The sequence below is a fragment of the Myotis davidii genome, unplaced genomic scaffold (assembly GCF_000327345.1).
Source record: "Myotis davidii unplaced genomic scaffold, ASM32734v1 scaffold641, whole genome shotgun sequence".
Taxonomy (NCBI): Eukaryota; Metazoa; Chordata; class Mammalia; order Chiroptera; family Vespertilionidae; genus Myotis; species Myotis davidii.
The window spans coordinates 2,125,455-2,136,648 of NW_006293232.1; the positions used below are offsets into that span (position 1 = coordinate 2,125,455).

Consider the following 11,194-nt stretch of genomic DNA (forward strand, 5'->3'; position numbering starts at 1 on the left):
ATACACTGAAATTCTAATGGACTTTTTAAACAAACATTTATTAGGCTGTGATTTTTAGAATCAATATTTTAATTCTTTTCTGAAATCTATTTACAAATATTTCTATATAACACAAAGCCAGTGATTTAATAAATAAGAGGAATGTATGTATCAGTTTGTAAATAAAATAAGCTGTATACATTTATCCCTATATAATAAAAGCCTAATATGCTAAGTGCCCGGTCATCCAGTCAACCATTCAACCAATCAAAGCATAATATGCTAATGATATGCTAAGGACACTCAACCGCTCGCTATGACATGCACTAACCACCAGGAGGCAGATGCTCCGACCGGTACGTTAGCTTGCTGCCAGGGTCCGGCCGATCAGGACTGAGGGAGACGGGCCGGACACACCCTGGAGCCCTTCCACAGCCCCTCCGTGGCTGGCCAACCTTCTGCATCCCTCCCCAGCCCCAATCATGCACCCATGGGGTCCCTTGGTCTGGCCTGCACCCTCTCGCAATCCTGGACCCCTTGAGGGATGTCGGAGAGCTGGTTTCGGCCTGACGGCAGAATGACCAGTTTCTATGACGTGCACTGACCCCCTGGTGGTCAGTGCACTCCCATAGGGCGAGTGCTGCTTAGCCAGAAGCTGGGCTCATGGCTGGGCGAGTGCAGCGGCAGGGGCCTCTTCCACCTCCACAGCAGTCGGACATCCCTGAGAGTTCCCAGACTGTGAGAGGGTGCAGGCCGGGCTGAGGGCCCCTGCCCCCCCCCCCGCCACACACACCCAAATTTTGTGCACTGGGACTCTAGTTTAAAAATAAACATTGACTCATGCATGCACAATACATATAAAGTTCTTGCTGGCACGAATCGCATGTGTGTATTTCAATCTGTCATTGTTGATAGTGAATTTGGCTGTATTGTTTACATTCTGAAGCTGAAAGAAAGCGGCGTCATCGCCAGAATATGTCTGAAGAACCAACTATTGGCACAACGTACCTCTGAAGCTGAAAGAAAGTGACATCCTTTCAATGTGCACGAGTCTGTGCACCGGGCCACTAGTCTTAAATAAAATCAAACCAGGAGCTTTTCTGGGTACAAATGCACAGTGCATTTTTTAAAGAAAAATACAAGAGATTCAGGGGATTGGTTGCACCATAGTCCCCCCCACGCCCCCCCCCCCCAATTGATGCAGGAAACTGCAAGCCCCTGCACAGATGGAAGGATGGTGGAGGTGATGACTGGTGGCGATGAAGAGAACTGGGCGAGCGCACTCTGTGGAAGGAAATCACAGCCCTCTGCCTCTGAAATCTCATAAGAAGATGCTTTATCAGCTTAGGACAGAAGGGTATTCATGGTTTTATAAAATATCCATCTGCATGCTAGAAAGCAAATCCACATATTCCTACATGAATGAAATATTAACAATAAACAACCTCCACTCTTCTCTCTGCTTCCAGGCAGCTAGTAAGTCAAGCCCGCTGTGCCAAATGGGCAAGATTTAGCCCAGAGAAAGGTCAAAAAAGGCAATGGGGAGGTTCAAAGAGGAGAATATGCTCGTTTTACCAACAGAAGTGACCTTTCCTCTTCTTTTTCATTAAATGTTTTTATTGATTTCAGAGAGAGGAAAGGAGAGACAGAAACATCAATGATGAGAGAGAATCACTGATTGGCTGCCTTCTGCATGCCCCCCACTGGGGATTGGGCCCACAACCTGGACATGTGCCCTGATTGGGACTCGAGCTGTGACCTCCTGGTTCATAGGTTGATGCCCGACGAGCCACGCTGGCCTGGCAAGTCTGGAATACTTAATCAGTATTCTGGTCCAAGAGGTAGGCAGAGTGCAGGCTGGACAGCAGGTACAATATGTAAACCTGATTAGAAATTCACCAGGTAGGTCACACAGTGAAAACGTAAATCTTCTAACAAAAGCTAAGATACTAAACTCAGAATAGTCTATAACATGTGAAAAAATTAATTTGTATAGGAAAAAGTTTAACAGTGGGCGTATTACAAAAGTAGAATATTTTAAGTGATTTTTATTTTTATAAATATATTTTATTGATTTTTTTACAGAGAGGAAGGGAGAGAGATAGAGAGTTAGAAACATCAATCAGCTGCCTCCTGCACACTCCCTACGGGAATGTGCCCGCAACCAAGGTACATGCCCTTGACTGGAATTGAACCTGGGACCCTTGAGTCCGCAGGCCGACGCTCTATCCATTGAGCCAAACCGGTTAGGGCATTTTAAGTGATTTTCAGTATCTTCAGTTTCCACTTTGGAAATATGGGCAGATTTTTGGGGGGAAAATAAACATGCATTTGACTAATTACTCCAAACTGCTCTGATAAAAATCAAATCATCCACCGATGTTCATTCATGCATTCACTTCCGTTAACGGCACAGCCAGCATGAGCCAACTCATCACTCTGGAAGTGCTCTATTTTCACAAAGTGAGTCAGAATCAATATCCAAATGCTTCCCTTTTTTTTAAAGACACAATTCTCCGTAAACCACCTGTCCCATTCTCACCCTGTCTTCATTCCTACCCATTTCCACTTTCAAGATGCAGGAAAGGGAAGAGGGCACAGCAACAAACGAGAGCCCTGTCCATGTCGGCTCATGGTCCCGGAGTCCCCACCAGCTACCTCAGCAAGGTGAGCTCACCTCAGTCCCAGTCACCAGCCCCACGAGCTCACCCACACAATAGTCGAGCTGTGCACTAGGCCTTCCCTAGTGGCCCCTTCATGGCGCTTCCCACCAAGGGAGCCTAACGCCCTTTACAACAATCCACCGCACATCTCCATCTTTAGCAGATCAGAGCAAGTGAGAGAATAAGTATTCGCAGCACACTGAGCCCATTTCTGCAGCTCCAGGCAAGGAAAAGGACTCAGCGATCTCACTCGGAGACCTCTCCTCTTCCAGGAGTCTATGGTGTATTGACCCAATAGCCTGAGGCTTTCTAAACCATCACCATTAATGACAAGCAGAAAACCCTTTAAGCACAAGGGAATGTGTCCGTGAAACCTGAGCGTCCTGCTCATCTTTTGGGTCAAAGATGACTTGTACATCACTCAGTGTTGAGTTTCAGATCCAGCCCCTGGAGCTCAGGCCACAGCGAATGCAACTGAAGCAGAAATGGTGTGGAGGCAACTTTGTTTACCCCGTCAGCCAAGGCTGTGCTGCCGGAGCCACGCTGGCTGGCCATGGCCAGGCTCACAAAGGGGCCTTGTGGTGCTGGGGCCCAGCCTCAATGGCCTGTCTGTTGCGTCTCCCGGGACATTTTGATGTCATGTCAATCTAGCTGCCAAGTCTGGCAACTGGCTCAAATCCCTCCTGCATTTCTTTTTCTTTCTGACGTCACACATTTAAGACAAATGACACTTTCCACAAATAAGGGGTAGATCTCCGAGAAGTGCTTTCCTCCTCCCTCTTACTATGCCTCCCACCTTATGTCACACCTACTGCCAAGAAAAGAAAAGCAAAACAGCCCACTTTATGCATTGCCAACCGCATACATAACAAACAGTGACTCCAAAGGGGAGGAAGGAGACTTCACCTGGGGATATTTTCACCTTCTGTCGAGCTCTGGAGGTTGAGTTAAAAATTCAGGGAAAAAATGTGAACTATCACAAACTAAACCCTGTTACCATTCTATGGGATAAAACCCCATGGATTATTTTAAGCAGCTATGGTAAACCAATGTGGTGCAAACAGCAGAGATATGAAGGCTACTTTATTTTCCTCTTCAAACCGATAGTTTTTGAGTTTAACTTTCTCCTTTGGCTAAGGAACTGAGAAATGGTAAGGACAGGAGCCCCGAGCCCCATCCTGGACTCCCCAGCGGGGTCAGACTGTGCCCACGCGAGGAAGGAGTTCTGGGCCTGTCAGGAGTCTAGAATGTTGGCACACCGCTTCAGAGCTGGCTTTCCCAACCTCCTGGGGGAAGGTGTCAGCAGCTGGGCGGGGAGTGGACAGCAGGCCAGCTCTCTCTCCGCCAAGGCCAGTCACTCCCTTTTCAGAAGATGTAGACCAAGGTATGCCCTGCACACCACCGCTGCGGTCGCAAGGAGAAGCCTCAGCACATTCGATTTAGAAACAGATAAATAAGCCCTTTGTGAGAATGAAGACTGTCCAATAAACAGGTTGTGACCACTTGTCTTCTCTCCTCATGCCCCATGCTCTCTCTCTGCAGGCAAAGTCAGCAACATCTAAATGCTGGCAAACGCCCATTTCCCCCCAACCGCCTTATTTTCAACTGCCCTATTCCTCAACGTCCACACGTAGGCAATCACTAAATCCTGTCGATTCTATTTCCCCTCCTCTCTTAGCACATCATGCTCCCCTAGCCAGTGGTCGGCAAACTGCGGCTCGCGAGCACATGAGGCTCTTGAGCCGCAGTTTGCCGACCACTGCCCTAGACCATGGTCTCAAACCTGCGCCACCCTCACCATTTCCTCTCTGGGCTATTGAAACTGTCCCCGGAGGTCCTCACAGCCTCCATTCTCCCTCCCCTCCAAGTGGCCCTTATTGCCACTGAAGTCAGCTTTTTTATTAAACACCAACATAGTCTCTTCTTAAAAACAATTGTTTATGGCCCAGCTGATGTGGCTCAGTGGTTGAGCGTTGAAAACAAAAACACAATTTTTTAAAATATATTTTTTTCATTGATTTCAGAAAGGAAGGGAGAGCGATAGAGAGAAACATCAATGATGACAGAGAATCATTGATTGGCTGCCTCCTGTACGCCCCCTACTGGTGGGGGGTGGAATCGAGCCCGCAACTCAGGCAGGTGCCCTTGGCGGGAATCAAATCTGGGACCCTTTAGTCCTCAGGCAGACGCTCTATCCAGTGAGCCAAACCGGCTAGGGCCAAAACCACAATTGTTTATGGATACATTCGAAACTTCTGAGTATGATGACACTTAAAGACCTTCACCCACCAGTCTCAACTTCCACGTTCAAACACATCTTCTTCCACCTCTTACCACACCCTATCCCACCAGAGCTCTGCAGGAGGGCAGCTCAATTCAGACAAAACCTCCTAAATTGCCTGCAGCAACGCTCACCCCCCTGCATAGTACATCCTGCTCCTTCACCGCTAACCCCCAGCTCTGATTTATCCCTGAAGACCCAACTCAGATGTCCCGTCCCGGCGGTGCTCTCCCCACTCCCTCCGGTCGTGGGTCATCCCGGCCCTCTCTCACACCCCTGTCCTAAAACAGCAGCCTGCACTGCAATGATGTGCTCAGATGCCATCTCCCTGGAGACAGTGCTGCAGGTCCTCGAGAGCAAGGACCATATACTTATCTCCGAACCAGGGCTGCACAGGATACACTCCCGGTAAGTGTTGCTGACCCCATCAACCAGTCAGAAGAGCAGCTAAGGGTCATGGAGGGGAAGGACTTTGGCAACCAGGACACTTGAGCCAAGCTCCAGCTGCCTCGGAGTGTGCACTGTGGAAATTTATTAATCTCTCCAGGCTTTAGCTTGTCATCTGTTGACTACGGGGATGGGACTATAGGATTTCTACGGTCCCTTTAACTCCACCGTCCCAAGCATTTAGACTACATTTTCCTTTAAAACCTACAATGAAGAAACACCCGATAAAACCCATAGTAATATGTTCCAGGAGTTCGGATGCTTTCCACAGAGCCAGCCAGGAAAATTCCCGCTTTGCCTGGCCACCAGGCAGAGCGCCCACGGACGGCCAACAACTCAGGCTCCTCCTCTACACTCATAAATCCCCAACTGCCCTCGGATCGGTTCCACTCGACATATTTTGGCCCCGAATTGGCTTATTCAATAATATGCACAAGAGAAAAAAAGACAACACAGCCTGCTGACAAAAACCTAACATGCCTTGAAAATGACAAATGCTAAAAACGTGACTACTGTGTTTTGAAAAGCCAAGTGAAAGGACTAGGCTCGAAAATCACCTCGTTACCCCATACTCCGGGGGTGGCTGGTACCTCAGGACGGCCACTTCCGTTCTCGCGGGCTGCGGAGCAGGGTAAGGCTTGACCATCTCGTGGACCATGCCAGGGTGCTGGTCGCTGTAGAAAAGTCCGTGCTCCTGGGTCTTGCCGACCGGGGACATCATTTGCTTGGGCTTGAAGGGGTACTCGGGTGGCGGACCCCGGGGGTCCAGCACTTTGCCTGCAGGCTGGGGTGGGGCGGGTCCCCCTGCCGCCTTGAACCCCTTGCCACTCCCTGAGCCAGGGAGGTGCTGCTTAACGCCATTCCTCTCCAGCGACAGCTGCATGATTCTCTCACTGAGCGAGCGGACGTGGCCCTGCTTAAGTTCCTTCAGCGCCTCGTCCTTATGCGCCTGCCCGCTGTTGGCACGGCTCACCGTGGGCCTCCCCTCAGTCCGGGCCTTCTGGCTGGTGCCCCCCGCCATGTAGTAACCGTGACCCACGGCCCCCTGCGGCGGCGGCGGCGGCGGCTGCTGCCCCCTGAAGAACTGGGACTGCGCTTTGGCCTCCTCGTAGGTGGGCAGCTCCTCGTTGTTCTGCTGAGGCTGCGTGGACCGGACCTGTTTCTCCATCACCGTGTTGTCCACCTGGTGTTCTTGACCCTGCGGTTCCTGGCGTGCCGACTGGTAGACCATTTGTGGGTCTTCTTGGGTGAGGTTTTCCGAGGAAGAAAAGCTGTTTGTCGGGTGGGCTGGTCCTGCACTCCCTGTGGCCTGGTGCTGAATGGCCAGCAAGTTCATGTTCTCGGTCGGGGTGCCATAGCGCAGTTGTTCCTGGATCAGCCGCTGCAATACTGTTCCAGCTGCCGCATCCTCGGAACCTCTCATTTCCACCTCTGAGATCCTCAGGAAGTTCGGGGCGTGGAAGTTACAAAGAGGATCCTCAACTACAAGGTGAACATAGGAAAAAAAGGTATCAGGCTGTTCCACAACAATATAGGTCTGTTAGTATCCGGTAAATAATTAACATTCTAACCGGAGTAGCATGTAACAAGGTTTTAAATCCACCACCGCCTCCATGTACCCTGCAGTTTCTCATGGAAGTGCTTTCTCCAATTCTGAGTGTCTCTAATACTCTCCCTTCTCTGGCCTCCTGCTTCCTCCTAGGCCAGTGATGGCGAATCTATGACACGCGTGTCAGAGGTGACAAGAGAACTCATTTTTTTGGTTGATTTTTCTTTGTGAAATGGCATTTAAATATATAAAATAAATATCAAAAATATAAGTCTTTGTTTTACTATGGTTGCAAATATCAAAAAATGTCTACATGTGACATGGCACCAGAGTTAAGTTAGGGTTTTTCAAAATGCTGACACGCCGAGCTCAAAATATTCGCCATCACTGTCCTAGGCCTTGCTCATCCTTCATCCCTGCCCTTTCCTTTAATCTCCCCAGTGGCCCCCTCTCTTCTTCATATAAACATGCCACATCTTTTCCATTAAAAAAAAAAAACAAGCAAAAAACCAAAACCAAACAATAAGAAACCCCCTTTTCATGGCCTTACCTGCATGTACCTCTAACACCCTGCCTCTCTCCTTCCCTTTTCCCTTAATTGTCCTCAGTAAGCAATGGACGCTGCTGTCTCCACTTTCCAAATGCTCCAGGCACAGCCCTCCCTCCTGCTCTAACTACTAACCAAGCCCAGTGAAAGTTTTCCAGCTCTCATATGACACAACCAACCCTTCTGAAGCGTCTGGCATGGTGATTGCCCACCTCCTGAAATGCTCTCCTAACTAGGCACCCAGGTCGTGGCTCCGGCCTCTCTGCCCACTCCTTCCCAGCCTACCTTTTCTCCACCTGCCCCTCAATTCTGGTGTTTCCCACAGCTCTGCCCTCAGTGCTCTTCCACCCTCACTCAACAGAATCTCGGGGCCATCACATCCACTGCTCATCTTCAACGACTGACCCATGACCCACATACCTACAGCTGCCAGCCAATGGTCCATGAGTCCTTCAAACACTACATGTCCTCCCCACCCCGAAAGACCTACCCACCAACCAACCCCCCACATCCTCGCCTTGTCTAATTTTTTACAAACCAGAAACCTGAGAGTTTTCTAAAATTCCTTCCTCTCCCTTACCCCCAACACCTGGTCAGTGACTGCTTGTCAATTCTACCCCCAAAATATCCCTCCCAACTCTTTTTATTCCCATGCCAATCTCTAGGTTGATTATTAATAACCACAATACAACCACAAGAACCATTTTAAAGTGCATGTGATATGCCACTGCACTAAATTCTCTCCGTATACTCATTTGTTCCATATGAGGCAGATATTAATTCCCCCAACCTTACAGATAACGCAAGAGGTTTAGGAAAGGTAAATCAGAGGTCACAGAGGTAGGAAGAGCCAGGATTTCATTCGCTGCACAACAAGATCTGTGTTCATTCCACACTTATAAGCCCTTGGCGTCTCATCCCAGACCATTCATTCCAACAGCCTGCTCATCTATTTCTCCGACACTGGGCTCATTCCCATTTCCAAACCCACCCCTCAGGCAGCAACCTGTCTCCCACGCTACCTGGAAGATTGCTCAACTGGAAAACCTAATCACATCAATGCTCTGCACAAAATTCCTCAGTAACTAGTTACAAGATGAAACTGACATTCTATCACACGGTGTAGCGCAAGCATGTCAAACTCGAGGCCGCGGGCCACATGTAGCCCGCAACAAGTATTTTTGTGATCCAGCCAATAATTATCTACACAGGAATATAAGAAACGTTTTAATAAAAATTTCATAACTTAATTTTTACAATATCCTGTTATACATAACTAGAGGCCCAGTGCACGGTGGGCTTCCTTGGCCTGGCCAGCAATCAGGGCCGATCGGGGCCATCTCGCCCAGTCCCAATCAGCCCAAAAGGGGCTGGCCGGCTGGGGAGGGACCATGGGAGGGCTCTAGGGCGTGTCCGGCCCTTTCACCCAGTCCTAATCGGCTGGACCCCAGCAGCAAGCTAACCTACGGGTCAGAGCGTCTGCCTCCTGGTGGTCAGTACGCATCACAGTGACTGGTGGAAAAGTAGAATGAATGGTCAAATGAACGGTCAGACACTTAGCATATTACGCTTTTATTTTACAGGATTATTAATAACGAACTAGAACGTTCACTAATGACTAATTACTAATAATCGTGTTGTGCTCATTTCCCTTACCTGCCTTACACTACCAAATGGTGCAGGCGCACCATTTCTCTCCACTAATACTAGCAGCAAATATTTTAGCAGCAGATTGCCACATCACTAGTCTTGGACTGACTTGTTTGGTGTGCGCAACAGGAAATATTTCGCTTTAGGAGAACAAGAAAAAAATAAGTTTATTTGCGTTACGCTTATTAATTTGTGCAGTTATTCAGCGTCTGGTAAGTTCATGTTCAATAAAATTTTAGTTTTTATTAACATGTTCTATTATTTTATGTTAACAATTACTCGTTTATTTCAGCCCTTTGTATTCAGCATGTCTCTATCGAAATAAACCTACGTTTCTATGAAAACTGAGCTTTTGTTTTTTTGCGGCCCACGTAAACTTAAACCTTGTTTATTTGGCCCGTGTTAGCCTTTGAGTTTGACATGCTTGGTGCAGCGGGTGCTGCCTGACCTTCCAACAACATTTCAGGCCACCACCACCCCACCCTCACTGGCAACCCCTTGGAGTTTAAGCTCGAATTACACCTAAGAACATAGAGATCCCAGACATGCTGGCTCTCTCTGGCCTCAGCCTTTGCTCACATTCGTCCCTCTGCCTAGAAAGATGCATGTCCCCATGTCCTCCTGGGGATTCCTCGCCATGCTGCACGTGATCGCTCCAGAGCTGCCTTCTGAGCAAGTTCTTTCCTGCTGCAGCCCAGCAGGCTCGAGCCCTCCTCCAATGTCTACTCCATTGGCACAGATCTCAGTAGATCAGTGATCACCGGAGATGGCAATTATTATCTACACAGGCTCTAAACTCCTGAAAGGTGAGGGTCATGCCTTCTTATTTGGGTCTCCCTAGCACACAACCCAGTGAGGGGGATCAAACATTTAGCCAGTAAAAGGATACGTACACAAGCTCCATGAAATATAAAATTTAGCCCTGGCTGGGTGGTTCAATTGATTGGAGCATCGTCCCGTTCACCAAAAGGTTGTGGGCTTGATTCTTAATCAGGGCACATACCTAGGCTGTGAGTTCGATCCCTGGTCAGGGTGTGTACAGAAGGCAACCGATCGATATTTCACTCTCTCTCTCTCCCTCTCCATTCCTTTCTCTCTAGAAATCAATGAAAGCATACCCTTGGGTGAAGATTAAATACACACACACACACAGGGTGTCAAAAAAATGTATACACACTTTAACAGCTTATAGCTCAATTCTAAAAATGAAATGTATTTTAATAAACATTGTCTTTAAAATTATTCAAAGTGTGGGAAACCCTATAAAAGTTACCCCATTTCACAACAGCACTAGTACGTAGCATATTGAAGATAACGTGTAGCATGGTTGTAAAATCTGTACCACTTACCACTGGCATGACCCTGAGCAAATCACTTACGCTCTCCTACCTCGACAGCCTCACCTGTAAATTGGGGAAGATGCAGTAGATCATCGCTAAGCAGCCTTCGGTTCTACAATGCCATGCAACGATGGCTGTGTTTCTATATATACACAGAACACGTCATTTCCCCCAAAGCCGTCTCTCTTTCCCAAGGTTGCCTTTTTCTAAACCTATAAATGGCATCCTCATATGACTCATCCTGATAGAAATTTCAGATTTACTTCTGAGCCTTCTGTCTCCTTTGCTCCCTCCATTTACTCAACCGCCACGCTAGGTTTTCTTAGGCCACAGTGAAATGAGAAAATAAATAAATAAAAGTGGAGTAATATGCTTATCTATAATAAAAGCATAATATGCTAAATAGGCTAGATGCCCTTCCGGACGACCCTCCGGACGAAGCCGGGGCTGCAAATACTAGTAGACGTACACTTCCACATTTACATGAGTACGCACATAGACACCTTCCATTAGGTTTACTGTCTTCTATTGGCAAGGATTACATACCGCTTATTCTCTTTGGTATTACAATATGAGAAAAGGTGACAGTAGATGACATCTTTAGTGTCACATGGAAGATTGTGACCCTGGCTTCCATGCCCTAGGCCCGTGGTCAGCAAACAGCAGCTCGCGAGCCACATGCAGCTCTTTGGCCCCTTGAGTGTGGCTCTTCCACCAAATACCATGTGCAGGCGCGCA

General features: G+C 48.1%; 1 protein-coding gene across 1 annotated transcript in view; it reads right to left on the reverse strand.

Moving 5' to 3' along the window:
- Window positions 1-11,194, reverse strand: part of AMOTL1 (angiomotin like 1) — a 164,776-nt gene that overhangs the window by 76,286 nt on the left and 77,296 nt on the right. The window contains exon 6 of the mRNA XM_006766867.2: window positions 5,928-6,852. Within this exon, the coding sequence (XP_006766930.2) occupies window positions 5,928-6,852 (925 nt within the window). The remainder of the gene's footprint in view (window positions 1-5,927; window positions 6,853-11,194) is intronic.